Source organism: Argopecten irradians, chromosome 14 (assembly GCF_041381155.1).
Source record: "Argopecten irradians isolate NY chromosome 14, Ai_NY, whole genome shotgun sequence".
Lineage (NCBI taxonomy): Eukaryota > Metazoa > Mollusca > Bivalvia > Pectinida > Pectinidae > Argopecten > Argopecten irradians.
In genome coordinates, this window is record NC_091147.1 from 17,894,600 (window position 1) to 17,917,952 (window position 23,353).

Genomic DNA, 23,353 nt, shown 5'->3' on the forward strand with positions numbered 1-23,353 from the left:
CGGTAATTTTTATGTATGTAACCAAGACATGTATTACAAAACAATGACCCAGATGCAAAATGTATATTCAGAAAAAGTCTTTATTACGTTTTCCAATAACTTCAATCTCAATAATAAATCATTAATATTTAAACAGATGTATAACTTCACGCTGACGCGAGCATTGTATACTTACATATATACATAAACACATGTAATTAACAAACTACAGCAAACTTAAGGTGACCTCATAAATTGTACATCACAATGTCTGCATTGTGAAAGCTGGCAACGAAAGTTAAAAAATCCGTACAGAGAAAAAGATCTTCTAAATGTTTTGCAGACAATTCCAACGCTGGACTAATTACATGTCAGTATCCTGACATGAAATAAAAATGGCCGTCCAGCACCATTGGAAATGATGGCCGATATACAGGGTCATCTGCAAACCATCAGAGAAGTTTCAATATGATTTTTGTATTGTGGGTACATCAACATTACTTGAACGTACAATCAGGTTAAAGATTTCACTTGCCTGATGATTATACTTTTTGCACCATAGGAGCAAGAGTCGAAGTGGCTACATTTTCAATGAATGAAAATGATTCCGACAACCTCCCGTTTTCAATATTTTCATTGTTTCAAGTGACATGTCAAAAGCCATACATAGTTTTCAATGTTTCAAGTGACATGTCAAAAGCCATACATAGTATTAATGTTATCACGTGACAGGTCAAAAGGCATGCAGAGTATTAATTTTATAAATAGTTTTCTGACACGGGACAGCACCTACCGGTTCATTTCTTACCACAACTCACAGTTAGCAGTGATGAACCACACACCTGATACTAGCTGCAAAATTGTAGCTCAAAAGACTTTTAGACCGAAAATTGTGTCGTTTTTAAGGTATAGTAGGTCGGGTACGTATATTCGTTCTAACCTGATACAAACATCTACTCCACACGTTATGGACACGCTGACTGAACGACGGAATGACGCCAGAAGGAATTGAAGACAGGCAGAAGATAAATATAGAGACTTCAATACTCGAGTATTGGTAATGAAGTATCAGTTTTCAAAAAAGATGACTATTCTTGATTAAGCGATACATTATCATGCAAAATGCGAAATATGCCCATAAACGAATTATTTAGTAAATAATGCATTCACACATTCATTAATTAATAAAATAGAATAATCCGTATGGTAATAACGCTCTTTTTCAAGAATTCAAACAGAAAGAGTATGATAACAGAAAACTGTAAACTTAACTCCGAGGTATCAATGAGTTTTGAGGTCTCCTTAATAATTTAATTAAGATAAGTTTCCTAACACAAACTAATAAATAAAATCCATTAAAACATTACCACATTCTAAAGAGTATTTCCACGTTTCTATAGAAGCAAACCATATACCATCACCGTAAACAATGTAAAACGTTAGGGGTTCTAGTATAAGAACAAATAATCAAACTGAGTGCACTCCGTTGCTTGCAACAAAAAGATAACAAGAGCCCAAGAGGCCTGGATGGTCACCTGAGTGCTGTTACAGAAAGAGCATTGAAAAATTGGTTCAAATCTGTAAAAAGTATGTTTGAATTGGAATAAATTCAAGTTGAACCTTCGTATTAGATTTTTTTTTTCATTTTGATAGTTAGTGTATTATGTTACCAAACCTTATGCTTAAAATTCCAATTTGCTTTGCCAACGTTAAACAAACAAGAGACCCAGAGGGCCTGTATCGCTCACCTGTTTTTTCTTTCTTTCAGTAATTCTATAATTTAATAGTTAGTGATTCAAAAATCACAAAGACAAATTAACCCCAAGATTTGTTTAATTTTGAATCCCAACCATATAATGATGCTATAGATACCATACGAATATGCTATCCAATACATCGTTGGGAGAGAAAGTAATTTATATGAAAATAAAAGCCTAATTAACCTTTATGGCCCCACGCCTAAGGCCCCAGGGGGGTTAGTCCTATCATTTTTACAATTTTGAATCCCCATTCTATAAGGATGCTACCATTGCATTATGAGTGCTATCCCATGCTTAGTTGCAGAAAAGAAGTCGTTTAGATAGAAGCCAAACTGACACCTTTTGAACCCGTTGCTCAGGCCCTTGAGGGGTCAGACCCATCATTTGTACAATTTTGAATCCCCACCCTATAAGGATGCTACCATTGCATTATAAGTGGTCTCCCATGCGCAGTTGCAGAGAAGAAGTCATTTATATGGAAATAGTCAAATTGACCACTTTTGACCCACCCTTAACCCCCTGGGGTTCAGCCCTACCATTTGTACAATTTTGATTCCCCACCCTATAAGGATGCTACCATTGCATTATGAAAGCTATCCCATGCTTAGTTTCAGAGAAGAAGTCGTTAATAGGGAAACAGCCAAATTCACCCCGTCCCTCAGGCCCCAGGGGGGTCAGCCCCATCATTTGTACAATCTTGAATCCCCACCATATAAAGATGCTACCATTGCATTATGGGTGATATAATTCACAATTTTGTTTGGCTTTATGCCTTAGAAGGTTTGTGCAAAATTTCTTTGAAATTGCCTCTGCGGTTTGTGAGAAGAAGTCGAAAATGTAAATTGTTTACAAACACACGACGGACGACGCACGACGAACGACGACGGACAAAAGGCGATTAGAATAGGTCACTTGAGACTTCGTCTCAGGTGACCTAAAAGGTCTGTAAAACAGAGTAATATATAACAACTGGGTAACCACTGTAACAAATAATGCAATTTAACAATGTTCCAAACTAAGAATAAAATATTAATCACACGTGATACAATCACTTGTGTTTTCTGTTCGAGATCACTGCTTCAAAACGATAAACGCTATATGAATCCAGAAATAAACACATCAGAACATTAATTATTAAACATCCTGTATATGGCAGAGTTTACTAGGACTTATAGTCAAAATTTCTATTTCTCCGCTTCTTAATAAAGTGCATTTCATACATAACCTGTAATTAAAACCGAAAAGAATACTAATATTGTAAATGACAAAATGATCTATGTTTAAGGTTTAACTAAGTCTAAATGAATAAATGATAAGATACAGTCTGATGGTCATGTACATCTATTATTACAATTATCACTTCAAAATTCTTTGAGGGACTCTAATCAGCCACAAGCGACGTAACAATAGGCAGTATTTCCTTTTTGGGTTGATAAAGTATTTGAAGCAAAATTGTCATAAAAAAAGCAAAATTGGAAGTATGATAGAAGGCTTAAAATCTTCGCGAAATAACAATGCCCCTTCTCTAACAATGCAATAAAATAACAAACAATCTAGTAATGTCGACTTTTACGATCTCATCATAACAATACTTCACTCTAAAGAAAATACCTCGCAAAAAATATTTCTGCAGCTCTGCAGCCGATCAAGACTGATTAAATGTATTAGCCTTGTTATTACATAAATAAATTATGATGGCCAACCCTAAAAATAAGTTATATGACTCCTAGGCTATGTATATTTAGCACCGTTTAGTATGATTGTATATGCATTGCTATCATATGCTACACATCTTTAATAATATACTTGGTACTAAAAACACCCAAACAATAGCTTAACCGCTTAAAGTCCAGTTTAAAACCAATTAAACTGTGGACATCGAGGTAGTGGTCAATTAAGAACGGAATGTATTGCTACTTAAGGTACATGTAAGCGTTTCATGATCTTACTCATGTTTAATAATTCAGCTTTATGATATGAACTCATTGTAATTAAATAACTACATGACATTATATATTACCAACACGTAGCGTTTTGTAAGTCGACGTTTACCAATAGGATTTCTAATTAGCCTCATTTCTCTATCGAAAGTGTGACAAACGTTCAGTGAGATAAAATTCTACTTCCCTGACTTTACTTCATTAATATTTATTTAAAGGTAATTATATCATATCATTATATTTTCTTTGATACAGTATTAAAATATTGTAATCTGAAGTCAAGAATAATAGATATTTATGGAATGCATCATCTGGTTAAGATCCTGAGATATGAATACATAGAATGTGATGACATCAGAAATGACTACAATATATACTGTAGTAACTTATCTTCTATAACTGTGAGGGGAATCTTGCGCTGCAATGTTATCCAAGTCTTTAAATTCATCGCGTATATTTTGGTACATAATATTAACCTATATTGCAAAAATGTCAACAAGTGAATTTACAGCGAAAAAATAACATCGCAAAATGTTTATATATGTACATTCAAATCGCAAAATTAAGCACTCGTATATATAGCCACGTTTACCGTCTGAATAATGCCTTTAAGAAGAGCATATTCAACTTTCACTATACATTATACCCTCTACTGCTTTTGACTAGAATTAAAGCAAAATCACATCCATTTACTGACGCTAATGTCCTATGAAGAAAAATATTCCGAAGCAGTATTCAACAGTATTTGATATATAAGATAAGACAATATTTGATTCATACATAAGTACATCTGTACATTAATTAGTCCATATGTAATTCTATCAATGCACAGTTCTTTGTAAATTGTCAATTTTCAGCTCTGACAGAAAAGATACAATAGTGTATTATAAATCATTCAAAATATCCATGTATAGTTTGCAATACCAATTAATTTAACCATTGACACTGTAATAATTGATTTGCATTAACAACCAGACATGTATAGGGATTAAAGACTATTTTCCTGATTTTTTTTCAGATTATATTAAACATCTGTCCTTCATACCATTACCAATGTCGTATTGAGGTTTTAAAAACTGATCCATACTAATGGTTTCTGTCAACATCAACAATCAATATCCCAATATTATAAAATAGTTACTAGATTGGCCAGCAGCTTAAATTACTTTTAGTGTATCTAAATGTACACTAGCCACCGCAAAGCTATACCTTGCAACGTTAAAACAGTGATCAACATACATGTACATACATGTAGGTCACAAAAATAAAACGTCGAAGAGGTCATAAATGTAGATTCTTTTCAAATATGGTATAATTTCCCTTTGCAAATCTAACCAATTTAAAGCTATGGCAATATCGAAATAATGGGTCACCAAATATCAGCAGACAAGCAAATTTTATTTTTGCGTGTCATAATTTCGCGTGTTAATGCCCAAGATCATTTTAAAGCGATTTTATGTCGGGATTGGTATTTTCATTGTTCTAATGCACTGAAAAAGTTTCTAATTGTAATAGACCGCAAAAAAAATTAATACATTCAATCGCACATGAAAATTAATTGGTTTGCAGTTCCATTTAACATTTGATGTTATGATGATGAAAGTCATTTTGACCAATTTATCCAATAACATCTGTATTCTTAGACTATATTTTTATTCAAATAAGTTTACTCCACATGTTAAACGATTTGAAAAGGCATCTTTCGAAGTTGTGCCACTAACCTTTCAGAAGGCCTAAGTGTGCTGCAACATTCCAATGCTATATTTTAGCACAGTGATCCGTGTGTAACAAGTTACCACTCAGCAGCAATTGAGCAAGTAATAATTAGTGTGTGGGCGCGGCTAGCACACGATTTCCACAATTAGCACCAATATCTTGTTGTAGCTATGTTTGGGCCATAATGAAGCTTTTGTTACTTTCAAAGCATTTGTGCAGAAAAAGTATTCTAAATTAAACTTAAACATCCTACACAGAAATCCTACAAGATATAACCGCATATTGTTGCTACAAAATAGCAGAAAATGATACTAGGCACTCGCATTTCATTTACCAACGCTAATTCACCAATGGTAAAATCAGAAGTTCAAGAAGTTGTGTATATTGTGTAAGGAGACCAGTAATTGGAAATTTCTTCTTTTGATTTTATGGTATCATTTAAGTTACAAATGGATGTAGCGAAATAGTTCCATTCGGTTTGATAAGGTTTGTTTAATGAAAATTGTGGTCAGTGCTGTATTGGTTTATTTGATGCTTCAAAAGTATGAAAGATTTATCAAAGACAATAGCATAATCAAATTATTCCTACGCTCATAACATCCATATCTGAAATGAGAATCGAAAGAATGGTTCTTGTGTTTGACTTTCAATTTTAAAACTGTTGTCCTTGTTCAACAATATAAAATATGGTGTTGGTTATTTATGCGGCTTTGGTGACGCAAGTTAATACAGCAGTATTGTTGCAGTTTAGTGTTGCAAGTTGGAACAGTTTTAATTAATGTCGCAAGTTGGTGTGTTAATATAACTGCTATATTGCAGCAACAGTTCTACAACTATGTTCTATAGGAATCCTATTTCTGTAAGGCAGAAGCATATTTAAACTCAACATATAATGAAAAGATGGTATTATGATGACATGGACAAAAGCCAAATATCAAAGACAGAGATACTTATTCTACCCACATTAAAACCCTACATCAATATACATGATCCGAATCGTCAGAGCTTGTTATGGTAAACATTATAAGTCGATATATACATACATATATTATGTAAATAAATGGTACATTTTTATGTCACACATCTGTTAAAATTTAAATCCTTTTATATTTGCAAAATATGCAAATATATACATCTTGTCATGAATAATAACTATTTAAAACATATTGAGTTAATAAATAATAATAAAGTATTATCAAATAATACAACTTGTAAACATGTTGCCATCGTTAGAAGTCTAATTAGTTTATACTAATGATAGAGATGTATTAATGTAAGGCGATACAGTAGTCTGTGATACGTTTTCATAAGTCTGTGATATTAGGGATTGTCCTCCTCTACCCGCCATAATGTCTCGTATACTGTTATATAAGTCATATATTACAGCGAACCCAAAATATAGTGGTATCAGGAACTGTAGCCACCGTAAATAACCTGGCACTGGTAATGGAATTTTTAGGTATCTGAAACAGAACAAAATCAAAGCTACAATAACAAGCAAATAATGCTTTGGACTTCTCCTTTCTGACAAATTTAAGGCAACCTTCAATCAAGGCCAATAAGAATGGCTAATTCTGTTAAGTTTTGAATAGTTTTGGATTTTTTGGTATTTTGAAAGAAAAAAGAAACTTTGCTTTTCGGGCGCTTAAATATTGAACCAAAATGTATGTTGTGGCGAAAAAGTCAGCCATATTTTAAAATCATTCTGTACTCATGGAACATTAATCTGTTACAGTAAACATGAATATGCCTTTTATCCTTTGAACAGCATGTTATGTCGTAATTCACAAGTAAAAGACTCACAATTTCATGTAATATGGGATACAATGCTGATGTTACAGATATCACATGTTGTAAAATATTGTTAAATCCATGCCTTACAACTTCAACTGTTCTCCAGAAAAAGGGGAGAGGGGCTTACAGGGGGAGGGGCACTAATTACTGCAAGTATGGTAAGGTGAATTGCATAATAGATGTTTTGACATTTCATTTTTGTAGTGCAGGAATACTGTCACGAAAATAAGATTATCGCTGAAGTATTATTACCTTTTATTGTCTTTTCTACGGGCTCGTAATAACATTAAAAACACAAACACTCCAGCTTCCAAATTAACAGTAAATGATGAAAATTTCTCCAACATATCAACAAAGCCCTACAAAAATTGTAAAACATTATCACTAAGTACAAATAAGAGTTTACCAATTACAGAGGGACTGATACACCACACTGTGATAATGTAAACTTACTTTCTTTCGCATGTGATTTACTTTGAATTCGTGAATTTTACAATTTAAGAAATTTCATGTAAGTTTATGTCCGCAATTTATCATCCTCACTTATAAAGGAATATATAGTTTTATTCAATTAAAAAATATGCCAAATAAATCTTAGCAAACTTTTTTTGAAATGAAATAAATCTAGAAATTCAGTAGTCGCGAAAGAAAATTTTAAAGTATTTTGCATTTGGCTTAAAACATTCAATAAATCTATTATAATTATAATTAGTAGTTAAAAAATGTTTAAGATTAATGATGGATAAGTGGGATTAATTAATAATTGAATATGATACAGATACTATCAACATTTTCATGTTATTCAATATCATATTAATTAAATTTTGGTGTTATTGTAGTAGACAACCTATCAAAAGATGGCATCTACATATAGTTTCTGTATTTAATAGAAACGTTCAGCTCATATGTATTTTCATTGGGGATATTTTGTATATGAAGAAAATTTATGATATAGAAACATGAGAAAGGCCTACCTGTGGGTCCATCATGGCTACAGTGAATACCACCCCAAATATGGTTAGGGACAGGAGCGAGTGGCACCAACTGTAATTTACAATAAAATCATGTACAAACATAACAAATTCATCATAGCACAAAACACCTAGCAATATATGTATTTGCCACAGACAGGATAGCATTGTCACTGTGTTTAATGGAAGTTGATGATTCTTGATCTGAACTTACTTCACAGTAATCGACCAGCTACTATAAGATATCAGGAGCAAAATCCAAAGCTTTCTTTCAATATTGTAAACTGTAAACACACTTATTTTAGCACAGTAAAATTTTAGCGCAAATGTTGGAAAAAAACGAAATTATGATTAATTAACAGATAAATTAAATTAGTACAATTCAGTGTCTCAATACCGGAAATACATGTACTCTTTTACAAAATTTAGGGCTTTACATGAATAAGCACTTCAATGACAGCGCAAATAGGGCTAAAATATAGTTACCACTAAAAATAAGTATGTTTACAGCATCGGAGATTATAGAAGTGACTTAACACATGAGGTGGTAGATTGGATTTTATGAATCAGATGTTACAGTAGTTTAAGGTTGAAGTTGCTGGTATTAATAATAATAGTGACACTTAAATATGTAAATGAGTCATATGCTAATTGTTACTTACAAATGTTTGATTACAACATCCTGACTTTGTACTTGAGGTGTGGTGTTTACTGGCCCATACAGAATCTACCCAGCCTTGTACTATAGAAGGCAAAAAAAATAAACTGTTACTGCAGCGATATGTAAAATTCATAAATACTGTCAGTATATATAGCCAAATATTTGTACGGATCAAAATGTATACATGTATTACGTGATTTAAACAAATTTAAAAAAAAGTTTGAAATTTGAAAAAACTTACTAAGTAATTATATATACCGGTGCTGGTATTATACTACGTACTATATTTTGGACACCCTGACATCTGTAAGACCCTGAGTTGTCCAGTTTTTGTACTTACCCTGTATGGTTAGCACTGCCCCGATGGTCATGGAAAGGATACCATTATACTGACCACTATAAACTTACCTGTATGGTGTAGCACTGCGCCGATGGTCAGGAAGGATTAGCGTTATACTGACCACTATAAACTTACCTGTATGGTGTAGCACTGCACCGATGGTCAGGAAGGATATCCGTTATACATGACCACTATAAACTTACCTGTAAATGGTGTAGCACTTGTGCCGATTACCGTTATACTGACCACTATAAACTTACCTGTATTTGGTTGTAGCACTGCGCCGATGGTCAGGAAGGATACCGTTATACTGACCACTATAAACTTACCTGTATGGTGTAGCACTGCCCGATGGTCAGGAAGGATACCGTTATACTGACCACTATAAACTTACCTGTATGGTGTAGCACTGCGCCCGATGGTCAGGAAGGATACCGTTATACTGACCACTATAAACTTACCTGTATGGTGTAGCACTGCGCCGATGGTCAGGAAGGGTACCGTTATACTGACCACTATAAACTTACCTGTATGGTGTAGCACTGCGCCGATGGTCAGGAAGTGGATACGTTATACTGACCACTATAAACTTACCTGTATGGTGTAGCACTGCGCCGATGGTCAGGAAGGAATACCGTTATACTGACCACTATAAACTTACCTGTCATGGTGTAGCACTGCGCCAATGGTCAGGAAGGATACCGTTATACTGACCACTATAAACTTACCTAGTATGGTGTAGCACTGCGCCGATGGTCAGGAAGGATACCGTTATACTGACCACTATAAACTTACCTGTATGGTGTAGCACTGCGCCGATGGTCAGGAAGGATACCGTTATACTGACCACTATAAACTTACCTGTATGGTGTAACACTGCGCCGATGGTCAGGAAGGATACCGTTAATAACTGACCACTATAAACTTACCTGTATGGTGTAGCACTGCCCCGATGGTCAGGAAGGATACCGTTATACTGACCACTATAAACTTACCTGTATGGTGTAGCACTGCGCCGATGGTCAGGAAGGATACCGTTATACTGACCACTATAAACTTACCTGTATGGTGTAGCACCTGCCGATGGTCAGGAAGGATACCGTTATACTGACCACTATAAACTTACCTGTATGGTGTAGCACTGCGCCGATGGTCAGGAAGGATACCGTTATACTGACCACTATAAACTTACCTGTATGGTGTAGCACTGCGCCGATGGTCAGGAAGGATACCGTTATACTGACCACTATAAACTTACCTGTATGGTGTAAGCACTGCGCCCGATGGACAGGAAGGATACCGTTTATACTGACCACTATAAACTTACCTGTATGGTGTAGCACTGCGCCGATGGTCAGGAAGGATACCGTTATACTGACCACTATAAACTTACCTGTATGGGTGTAGCACTGCGCCGATGGTCAGGAAGGATACCGTTATACTGACCACTATAAACTTACCTGTATGGTGTAAGCACTGCCCCGATGGTCAGGAAGGATACCGTTATACTGACCACTATAAACTTACCTGTATGGTGTAGCACTGCGCCCGATGGTCAGGAAGGATACCGTTATACTGACCACTATAAACTTACCTGTATGGTGTAACACTGCCCGATGGTCAGGAAGGATACCGTTATACTGACCACTATAAAACTTACCTGTATGGTGTAGCACTGCAGCCGATGGTCAGGAAGGATACCGTTATATACTGACCACTATAAACTTACCTGTATGGTGTAGCACTGCGCCCGATGGTCAGGAAGGAAACTGTTATACTGACCACTATAAACTTACCTGTATGGTGTAACACTGCCCCAATGGTCAGGAAGGATACCGTTATACTGACCACTATAAACTTACCTGTATGGTGTAGCACTGCGCCGATGGTCAGGAAGGATACCGTTATACTGACCACTATAAACTTACCTGTATGGTGTAGCACTGCGCCGATGGTCAGGAAGGATACCGTTATACTGACCACTATAAACTTACCTGTATGGTGTAGCACTGCGCCGATGGTCAGGAAGGATACCGTTATACTGACCACTATAAAACTTACCTGTATGGTGTAGCACTGCGCCAATGGTCAGGAAGGATACCGTTATACTGACCACTATAAACTTACCTGTATGGTGTAGCACTGCGCCGATGGTCAGGAAGGATACCGTTATACTGACCACTATAAACTTACCTGTATGGTGTAACACTGCGCCAATGGTCAGGAAGGATACCGTTATACTGACCACTATAAACTTACCTGTATGGTGTAGCACTGCGCCGATGGTCAGGAAGGATACGTTATACTGACCACTATAAACTTACCCTGTATGGTGTTATACTGCTATAAACTTACCTGTATGGTGTAGCACTGCCTGGTCAGGAAGGATACCGTTATACTGACCACTATAAAACTTACCTGTATGGTGTAGCACTGCGCCGATGGTCAGGAAGGATACTGTTTTACTGACCACTATAAACTTACCTGTATGGGTGTAGCACTGCGCCGATGGTCAGGAAGGATACCGTTATACTGACCACTATAAACTTACCTGTATGGTGTAGCACTGCACCGATGGTCAGGAAGGATACCGTTATACTGACCACTATAAACTTACCTGTATGGTGTAGCACTGCGCCGATGGTCAGGAAGGATACCGTTATACTGACCACTATAAACTTACCTGTATGGTGTAGCACTGCGCCGATGGTCAGGAAGGATACCGTTATACTGACCACTATAAACTTACCTGTATGGTGTAGCACTGCGCCGATGGTCAGGAAGGATACCGTTATACTGACCACTATAAACTTACCTGTATGGTGTAGCACTGCGCCGATGGTCAGGAAGGATACCGTTATACTGACCACTATAAACTTACCTGTATGGTGTAGCACTGCGCCGATGGTCAGGAAGGATACCGTTATACTGACCACTATAAACTTACCTGTATGGTGTAGCACTGCCCCGATGGTCAGGAAGGATACCGTTATACTGACCACTATAAACACCTCTACCAGTATAGCCACATAGTAAAAGGATGGGTACTTCTCCTCTATTATCTGAATAATACATCAAAACCATAGAAGTGCATGTTATTGAATTGATCAAATATTTCATAGGAATAGCCATGGATGACTTTGTTTGTTTGATTAACCATAAAAAGGCCAGGGTCATTTAAGGATGGTCTCACACGTAGAGTTATTATGGTAAAACAGGTTCATAACAAACACGCTAAATCATTTCATTCCTTACAATGGTTCCTATGTTATGTCTGTAATATGTGTATAACAAACTATGTTTATAATGAAGTGATTCTGTTGGTCCCCAGAGGTTAGTTATTACCTTTGTTTCACTACATTTGTATATGCAGAAGCATGTTGTGTATCTGAAATGAGTAATGCATGTTTTAGGGGACTGAAGCATATTCGTGTTGTGTCTACTTGTGTGACATCAGGAAAACTACTTTACATGTCAGACCATTGTATTGTTGATAAAAAAGAAGTAATTTAAAAGACTTTCCTAGTCACAGGGACAAGACTTGTACCTTTGTTAGAGGAATAGTAGAGATTTCTCCAAGAGCTGCAGATCTAAAACAAAAATGCATTCAACTTAAAACCAACAAAAGATTGTAATAGCTGTCACTGAATTATAACTGTATATGCTGCATGATATGTCTCCAAATGAACAAGAATTATTTTATGCAGTAGATCTATGTTACTTATAATAAATAAATGTTTTAGTAATACAGACATTTTATTATTCTAAACGTGGTTTACATTTTGTAATTTAATTTCGAGCTGTTTTGGTGAACATCTCCATTCTTGTCTTAAGGCAACCACAACTACATCCTCGATACTCCAGGGGTTCCGATCACTTACAATTTCTATACCCCTCGCCTATCTCATAGTAAAACTGGAGGCAACAGAATAGAACAGGTAATTTAGTCATTTGATGCACATCAAAATAGCCGTATAACGGTACACTGTGGTTGACTGTGTGACTTTGATGTTTGGCGTTGCTCTCTCTGTAGTCTTCAAAGGAAACCTTTGCTAGCCTGTGATTGGTCAAATGTTTTCAGCTGAGCTGCCTTCAATTTCACTATGAGATAGTCCAGAGGTGTAGAGATCGTAAGTGTTCGGAACCCCTGGAGTATCGAGGATGCCACAACTACCATATATACACATGTTGCATCTTTTCATTCAATAACTTAGTCTTTTTTAGAGAAATAAATTCCAACAGAATGAGACAGATGTTCAGGACTAGAGGTGTTTTTAGAACTTTTGGTCAAAGGACTAAATGGATATATTATGTAAATGGAGTTTTGCTGCTTGATGTTGTAAAGTCCAGCAAGGAAGAAACAATCACAGTACAAAAGTATTTTCCACTTAGTCTATTTCAGGTATAAACTATTATATATATCATATACTACATTAGCGATATAATTAAACATAATTAAATGCCTACCCTTGTAGAGATATGGAGTTTTCACACATCTGACTATGGTCTATAGTCTGTTGTTGTACAGGTAACGTATGGTTTGTAGTACACGGTGATAAAGCTAATTGAGGAACAATGTCCAGCACTGCCCAGCACCTACAACACAAGAAAATATCTAAAGGTACATAATGAGTGATTATTAAAAACTGAAGTGGTCTTTGATTTCTAAGACTACTATGAAGTTAAGTTGTGTAAATTGTCTTGTGTTTCCTGTTGTCGTCCTATTTAGCACAAATAATTAACTTGACTATCTTACTCCGTGCAGCAATATGGACCTTCATTGTAAACACACAGTACATTAAGTTTTCGCAAGAAATCTTTAATTTGTTTGAAGGTTATTATATAACTTCATCTCATAGTCATCGATAACTGTTACAGACCATTTTTAAAATATAACATATATACCGGTACTTACCATAAAATGTTCAACACTGTACATGTAGCTAATCCTAAAATCACCGCTAAACGGAAATATTTCACCTACAACATAAAAGGTTGGCTTAAAAATTACACAATGTATGATGTACATAATTTATAATGGCAGTATTGTTGTGATAAAAATATACATAATTAACCAAACTGGTAAATAAGATTTTTGTTTCAAAACATGTACTGTAGACAAAAAAGGAATCAAATTGATAAAAACTTTTAATAATTAATGAAATAGGTGACTTTATATCTATACCTAATAATTGTTGAATTGATTAGATTTTTATAAGCGTAAATGTGTAACTCACTTGATTAGTTAAATTGATTTGATTTTATGTAAACATGTAACTCACCTGACTTACCTATTGTAAAATTGATTTGCTTTTATGTAAACATGTAACTCACCTGACTTACCTATTGTAAAATTGACCTGACTTACCTATTGTAAAATTGATTTGCTTTTATGTAAACATGTAACTCACCTGACTTACCTATTGTAAAATTGATTTGCTTTTTATGTAAACATGTAACTCACCTGACTTACCTATTGTAAAATTGATTTGCTTTTTATATTATACCAGTGTAAATCACCTGACTGACATATTGTAAAATTGATTTGCTTTTTATATAAACATGTAACTCACCTGACTTCACCTATTGTAAAATTGATTTGCTTTTTATGTAAACATGTAACTCACCTGACTTACCTATTGTAAAATTGATTTGCTTTTTATGTAAACATGTAACTCACCTGACTTACCTATTGTAAAATTGATTTGCTTTTTATGTAAATGAGTAACTCACCTGACTTACCTATTGTAAAATTGATTTGCTTTTTATATGTAAATGGGTAATTAACTCACCTGACTTACCTATTGTAAAATTGATTTGCTTTTTATGTAAATGGGTAACTCACCTGACTTACCTATTTGTAAAATGATTTGCTTTTTATGTAAATGGGTAACTCACCTGACTTACCTATTGTAAAATTGATTTGCTTTTTATGTAAACATGTAACTCACCTGACTTACCTATTGTAAAATTGATTTGCTTTTTATGTAAATGAGTAACTCACCTGACTTACCTATTGTAAAATTGATTTGCTTTTTATGTAAACATGTAACTCACCTGACTTACCTATTGTAAAATTTGCATTTGCTTTTTATGTAATTGATGGGTAACTCACCTGACTGACCTATTGATAAAATTCATTTTGCTTTTTATGTAATTGAGTAATTCACCTTGACCTATTGATGGTTGGATTTTTATGTAAATGAGTAACTCACCTGATTTGCTACAGGACTTATCTTACTGTACATCAATGGCATAGTGTTGATAACTCCCCCTGGTGGCAGAAAATCAGAAAAGAAAATCATCAAGAACTGAATTCGAAGCGATAAAATTCAATCTCCAATCTCTACACTCCACAACACTGTTAGCACAGTCAGATGTTAACTTAAAGTCTGCAGTTGGACCATGCACAGAGTAAGAATGTGTACATTAGTAGGTTTTTGTAGTGAAACATTTGATAGGGGGCAATCAAATACATGTAGTGTAGGTATACTTAAATAAACAGGATCTTCATACGTGTTATTTGATTTAGAGCTTAATTATTAAACAAGCTTAAGATACAACATTTAATGATAGTGAAAGTTGTATGGAATTGGCCTAAAAATGACCCAACGTTAAGACTCGAATATGGCCGCAAAATTAATTCTCCAGTAAAGACCTATTTTGCCATATAACAGTTGAATACATTTGATAACACATTACATCCCGAAAATATCCCGCATGTGCCTATTATGTTCATTTATGACGTCATCAAAATGCAGTTCCTGCCATTTTTCACAAAATCCTTGAAAAATCATTCTTTTTGACTGGGCGCCTTTGTGGAGCAGAAAGAGATTTTCAAATCGTGTATTTACCATATCCATGCAAAATATAAAGTGCTCCAAGGTGGCGGCCAAATCTAAAGCCTTTTCAAACTAAAGATGATGAATTCTAGCCGAAAATCATCAAAAAGGTGGAGCACATCGTGTAAATGGTTATAAAAGTTATGTTTTGATTGGCAAGTATGAGACATTTATTGATGTGAAATTGATGTTGATCAGAGTTAATATTATGAAAAAATTAAGGCCAAATTAGACTGGTCCATCATATCTACTCCTTTACCAAAAGAGCACATTTGCTACTTTGAATATAAATTAGATTGATAGATTGCAGTTTAGATTAAACAAATTGAATCAGGTTTTAAATTAATATTAATAATGTTTTGTGAAAACATCAGACATGTGAATTAGAAACATCCATGTGCTAATAATGAAATCAGAAATAATTCTTACCAAGAGCAACAGTGCCCATGAGGAAGGGGGCACCTGTAGCTCCAAAGTCATTGTTGATTTCCCTGTTTACTTCTGCCCCCACATAGAATGTCACAATCACCTAAAACCAAATACAAATATGTACACAAAGTCAATTAGAATGTCATAATCAGTCATTAATCAGTTAATAAGACAATTAACAGATACATGTATATATATATGTGTACACAGATTCAATATGACAATATAAAAAGGCACTGTTTGTAATGAATAGCTTGACAATCTACAACAACAAAGGATAATTTTCTAAACAAATTGCTGAAACCACTTCATTATAAGCATAGCTTGTTATATATGTACATAAGTACATGGATCCGGAGGAGGAATACAATGCCATACATTTGTATGTAGGGACATCTTAACTACTCAGATTTTGCAACCCTTTAAGAATACTTGTTTGAAATTACTTCTATTCTCCTTGTCATAAATGTAACAAATCTAAACATGAATCTTACTGTAAATCATGGGAAAATATCAACTTACTGTTCCCAACAACAGTGATCCTTTGAAGAAAGTAAACACGGAAACGACAGGCTGGATAAACTTTAGTGCGAACACAATCGCAAATGTGAGGATCCATACAAAGAACGGGATCACATACACATACCTAAAGGGAAGAAAAAAAAAAGAAAATTATGAAGATAGATGTTAAGTCTTGTACACTCAACAAAAAAGATCCTCTATATATATATTCGTAAAATTAAATTTAAAAAAAAAACCAGGGAAAAATCTTAATTGCCCGGAATTACATTTATTCAAATTGTAATATTTTTACCATTTGATTAGTAAAAAGTTTATTACGTATATAACATAGGATACAAATTACATAGTTAACAATGTTATACAATGTATTAACAACAGATAATGACAGATAATAAATTAACTGTAATACATAGTATGATATACTTACTTGATACCTATAAGCTCAGCGTATGCTTCACTCCCAGCCAGGGCATAGCTTATCAGGAGAGCCACGCTGAGAAAATAAGGGGAGGTAACCAATTACATTGACACTATATCCCATGTTAAACTATTACATCAATACAACAAAATCACTCATTATATAAAATGTACATATTAATGATGAGACACGATAGGTAATTGTATAATACTTAATGCAAGTGGATAATAAATAATTCAAGTGAATGAAAAATAGTTCAATCATAACAGCTAGTGCTTCGGAAAAACACACTTTTCCCTAAATTACAAAGTCTTTAAACTGGTGAGATTGGATTATCTTGGGATTGAGATATATAGACAAGATCCCTTATGAATTATAACGAGGGAAAAACCATCCCCGGCAATATTGCAATCAACTTGTTATATCACTTACAATTGTAGGACTAAGATAATATCAAACATCTGTCTCCAGCCACAGCCCAGAAACAGTTCCCCGAGGAGGTGGAGATTTGGGGGTTTCACTCCATCAACACCTGACGTGACACTTTTCTGTTTCTTTGTTGACTTCCTCTCTATGACTTTATCATCTTCATCATCATCTATGAAAATTAATATATTTGATTTCAGGGATATACACTGCTTAGCAGAGTTTGGTAATATTAAGTGGATAATGCAAAAAGAAAAAGAGATTTGTCATCATGATTCTGTTGACTGCAAGTTGAAAAAGATGTAGGTACACTTGCATTGTCGGCTTTAATGATTAAAAGAATATTTCAGATTTTTGCTTTTATATAGTTATTTCTATCAAATAAATATCCAGTGTTTTAATATCAATGATAACATGTATCTGTATCTTAACACTAAGCAATCAAAGAACTCTGACTTTAAACTATATATATGAACATTACATGCACATATTAAGTACAAATGATATAAAATCAAATATCAACAAAAACAAAAACAATTAAACAGGTCAGAAGGAGATCTCCAATGGAGGAATGTATATGGAAACAAAAAAGAATAGAACTTTCTTATAATCAAAACAAATGAATAAAGTTTCTACATTTTAAACAGCTTTTTGTATGTTTTAGTAATAAAACATGAATGTAAAACTGGTCAGTGTAACTGATACATGCATATACTCTGTAACAGTAAAATGAACTTTGAGAAAATAAACTGCTGAATATCGATCTGGATTTTTTTTTCAGAAGCCAGCATTAAAATCCTGAAAGTATGAAAAATGAAAATATGTTTTGAATGCATGGTAACGTTAGCTTCAGAATTTGAGGTGCATACAATGTATATGATAAACTGTTGATCAACGCTGCAATATAGAATTAACTTCACTTGTGATAAATTTTAAAGTCTAAAGAGAAATATTTCTCAGACTAACTTGCTTTCACAAATTGTGTTATATTTTTGAATGCAATAACATCCTGAAACTATTTTCATTGGCTTGAAATTCATTGTGTCACTTAATAAAATCTTCTTAATACAAATTTTATAAAATGTTAGTTATATTAATAAGATCTACCTTAATACGAGAATGAAAGACTTAGTTGGTATAAGTAAGTACTGTAAAAAATAAATCACTGTAATTTAAACTATGAATGCATGAATAATATATACTCTTTTTTGTTTCTTTGGCATTAAGTTCATATACTGTAATTTCAGCAACCCTTTTTTCCATGAAGACAATAACTTTGTTTAGGTTCCATGTGTGCTGATTAAGAAATATATTTCTCTGTAACATCAAAACATACTCACCACTCTCCTGGTCCTCATCTGAGGCAAGGTAACCGGTATCATCGGCAAGGTCATTCAAGGGAACTAACTCCTCCTATAACATAATCATAATCCATACCTTTCAAGTTCAAGTCCTAATTAATATTTTACTAGTTTATACTTTTATCATCAACTTATTATAGCTCAGCATAATTACATAACTATATACATCATTTCTATGTCGCATAAAAATAGTAAGTTCAGAGAATCAAACCGGTTTTTTTTTTCACTAGCGACTCCATATCGGTAACCACCAAGACCCACTGCTTCTATATATAATATTCCAAATTATATTTTAATACTGATTATTTACCACTTACAGTGTAAGTCTTGGAATCAGGTCAAATATGGGAAAGCATTCCTCCACAATGTTATAACAGAGATTAAACTTCAGAATAAAACATGCTTTATATTTATAGACACTATATCGGCAACAAGAACAGAGTGTAGAGAGGTAGGGTTTTATTGTTCTCCCATACTTGACAGGGTTGTGCCGCGGTTGCTAGGGAAAAGAGTAATATAATCTTTCCCTACCTAGAGGGCGTGACAACAAAATCACAACCTGAGGGTTAATTCATGAACATCCCACCCAAGGCTTACAAAGGCATGGACATTTAGGAATTCCCCCGAGGGTTGTGATTTTGTTGTCACACCCTCATAGGTAGGGAATGATTCTTTTTCTCCAACAAAAAAAAGAAACAGAAGAGAAAATAGCCTAAATAGAAGCATTTTCATTGCGACATGAACATGGTTCCATCGTCTGCACGTCAATATTGATGAGGTCATCGATAATGCACACCACAGTCACACCGCATGAAGTCATACCATCACATAATTGTCTTCAGGTTCAAAAGAGTGAGCACGTGCAATCAGTCACACCCTAAGAGTTGACAGAGAAATCTCCCACAGCTAAAACCTGTGACAAATCAGTGAATGGTTGGAGAAAACTCTGTCTTTTACCGGGGTAGGGAAAAAGACAGCTCACATGCTCTAGACAGTGATGTCATCAATACATGCTGCGACAGCGATGTTACTGAATTTTCACATTTCTCGTTTAAGTATGGAAGAAAAAGAATCTTACATGGGACAGTCAGGTGGAAAGGGATATTTCAACCCTTGTGAAAGATTTTGATTATCAACCCACGACCAAAATCTTTTACTTGAGTTGAGATATCCCTGTCCACTTGACAGACCCATGTAAGATTCTATTATTTCTAGATGTGAAGAAGACAAAAGTAAAGAGATTGATTTTACGTGTGATTGTTAAGCCATTCCAATTGTAATGGAGGCCATGGAATAGCATATACATACCTTGTTACTTTGCTGCTGTGTGGCATGAGCCAGCTGTAGCAGTTCAGTAAAAAAGTAGATCAACACTGCCTAGAAGGAGATAAATGAATATAAGCAGTGAAAAAAAAATGAGCAAAATTTTACATGCATGCTGCATGTATATTAATGAGAATATTGAATGAACAATTGTACAATTTTTACAAACGATTTCAATGTATTGACGATTCTCATCTTGCGATACAATATCAATTCCATTTTCTGAAAATTGATACAATGACCAAAATTGTACTTGATGACCTTCCTATGACCTAGTAACGTTGGAATTTCAAACACAAAAGAATTGTGTATTATTTCCAAAGTATATCAATTGTATATATATTGTAAGAATCCTAATTATTTTAACTCAATGAATTTTTCACAATTACCACAAATTATATATGAAATACTCAGTTCTTGAGTGACATGCATTGTTTTTGTTTATAAAACCGATTATGTAGTACTTACACAAAACAACCGTTCCTGAGATTTCTTCTTTTTCTCAACAACACCATTGTTTCAATATATATTGATACATTGTGATATTTTCCTTTCAATATATCGATACTTAACATTTATATCAATGACAGCTCTACATGACAGTCTGTACCTCTAGGATCTGTACATATGTTCTAAAAGTTCAAGTTATAAGAAGGCAAAATAATTTAATGTTGATATAATTAGCAAGTATACACAATTTTGCCACAGAAAATTATTCCTATTTATGAGTTACAGATACACATCAATGACTCACTCCTGATTTAACTTTCCATACATAATGTACAATAAAGTACTCACCTGCATACATGCCCCGAGCAAGAAAGAGATGAGGAAAGGGTACAGCCCAGACTCATACAGGGTCACAGGGAGACCTGTAATTAAGGTCATTTATAATTAACTGTATGTGATATTAAATGATGATCAAGGTCATGTATTTGAACAAACATAATAGCCCTTCGTCCCAGCATGCCACAGGCCTATTATCAGATCTCCAGGCCGCTTGTTTAATTTCAGGAAGTCATTTAAATACTTTAGCTTATTAATATTTGACTCCTCTGACCTTGCATGAGTGCATTCCCTTTGGACAGGTGAGCTGATACAGTGAGTACAAAGTGTTCTGTACTCATTGAAATTGGTGTATTTGAATGTGCTATATTTTATGCTAAATGTAGTCTTTGACACTAAAAAAAATCAACTTACCAAGAACGCCTGTTCCCAAAATAGTTGCAATGGTTACAAAATCTGAAAGAAAGATTATTTACATTGGTAATAATAAGCTGACAGTATGAAATGATGTGAAAACAATTCAGATTTAGCTCATTTTTAACAGTCTAATAGAAGAGAACATGTACACATGTAGAGGCCAGTCCAGTGTTTAAAATTCATGGGACTAATTTAACAAACACTAAGCTACTAAGATGCCTTCATATCACAACATTACTAATTTAGCTATAGCAATTAGTTATTGAAGATCAAACCCGAGTCGAATTTCATATTTCTACTTTGTGACCTATAGATATAGTTATTCACAAGTTTAAACATCACTCTCTAAAGCCAATTGTGTACCTATATGATACATGAAGCTATATTTCCCATTATGTTTTGAATTGGGTTGGAAGATTCTTTTTGAAATTTTTTAAGACTCGGCCGACAGGAGAGAAGAATGTGTACCATATATATACTTGTTCTACACATTGAAAACTTTTACAAAATTGCCATACACAGAATGGAATTTTGTGTGACAATGATGCAAGATGTGTCTGTAATATGGCTGTCGTTTCGTAACTGATGTTGCAAGTTACACATGCAGCTCGAGACTTATAATCTGAATCTGGGGCCCCACTTACATTGTACGTATACCTTAACCAGGAGCAGGCCGTGCATATCGTTGCTTCATTATATTTAGTAAATACATACATACTAACACTCATCTGCACTGCCACAAATCTATAGGTATTAATTGGACTATGTAACTGCAATGCCCATATCCATGTATCATCTGATAAACCCTTCCCAACAAGCTTTCTTTTAATTAATTAATATTGGCATCCTCAACTTAGCACAATTAACTATCCTGCATCTTGTTGTTACAAATTGCACAGCTGTGCTCCCTACTGACTAGAATCAAATCCCTCAAATCGACAACCAGTACCAGGAACATATTGTGCTATATATGAAATCATTGATTTAAAAAAGGCACCCTACAAGACACCATGTGACGTACGTTTGCTGGCATCAAATGCACATGTAACATGCTGAGACTGGTGCTCGAACCAACAGAAATGATATCCATCCAAGAACAGTCTACATTTTAATTAAAATTAAAATTTTTATTTGTAGGCCTATGAACTTAAAAAGAAAATCCAAGATTGAAATTTAGGTGGGAATCTACTGTATTCCTGTTAGTTTGTTACAGAACATAAAATAAGCCCATATGAAACATAGATATAGTTTTACTCCATTAACAAAATAATACACATATATATACTGTCTTGTTATCGAAGTTGGAATTGAACTTCATCACAAATCTACTTTCACTTTCGTCAATTACGTACATGTACAGTAACTTCATGAAAACGAATATACTCACAACATTGAAGATAAATAAGAATAGTTCCTTTCCCTTCAGCAATCTTGATTTGATTATACTGTGCCATTTTATTGTTTCAGCGGTTTTGTATTCGTAAAATCGTTTCCTTTACAAAAATACACAAGTTCATATTCAGCTGAAACGTCCACGTCCTTCTCTTAGTCGCCATATTGGAAATTCTCTGAAGATATTCCTACGCGAAAGAGAAATGTAACTGGACTATATTGTACAATCTGGATAGAATCAGTTAAATCATCGATAAACATATATTGTGTCAATGT

The 23,353-nt window shown here is 34.4% G+C and overlaps 1 protein-coding gene across 1 annotated transcript; it reads right to left on the bottom strand.

Moving 5' to 3' along the window:
- Positions 1-62: 62 nt before the first annotated feature.
- On the bottom strand, positions 63-23,340 carry LOC138307072 (uncharacterized). Its single transcript, XM_069247701.1, has 18 exons — positions 23,073-23,340; positions 21,683-21,724; positions 21,281-21,354; positions 20,468-20,536; positions 19,139-19,211; positions 17,805-17,970; positions 17,382-17,447; positions 16,955-17,078; positions 16,433-16,532; positions 15,377-15,435; positions 14,077-14,141; positions 13,629-13,757; positions 12,709-12,751; positions 12,109-12,223; positions 8,819-8,902; positions 8,164-8,369; positions 7,442-7,548; positions 63-6,858 (listed from the first exon to the last, which is right to left on the bottom strand). Exons 1-18 carry the CDS (start codon positions 23,137-23,139, stop codon positions 6,642-6,644), a joined length of 1,806 nt encoding a protein of 601 aa, XP_069103802.1. The 5' UTR covers positions 23,140-23,340; the 3' UTR covers positions 63-6,641.
- Positions 23,341-23,353: the final 13 nt, after the last annotated feature.

Bases quoted from the DNA above. Each gene is read 5' to 3' on its own strand.
- LOC138307072 (XM_069247701.1), bottom strand. From the start codon at position 23,139: ATGGCACAGTATAATCAAATCAAGATTGCTGAAGGGAAAGGAACTATT. The intron at 15,436-16,432 runs GTAAGAATTATT...TTCTGCCACCAG, and splicing joins CATGGGCACTGTTGCTCTTG to GGGGAGTTATCAACACTATG. The intron at 12,752-13,628 runs GTAGGCATTTAA...TTTTTGTTTTAG, and splicing joins AACTCCATATCTCTACAAGG to ATCTGCAGCTCTTGGAGAAA.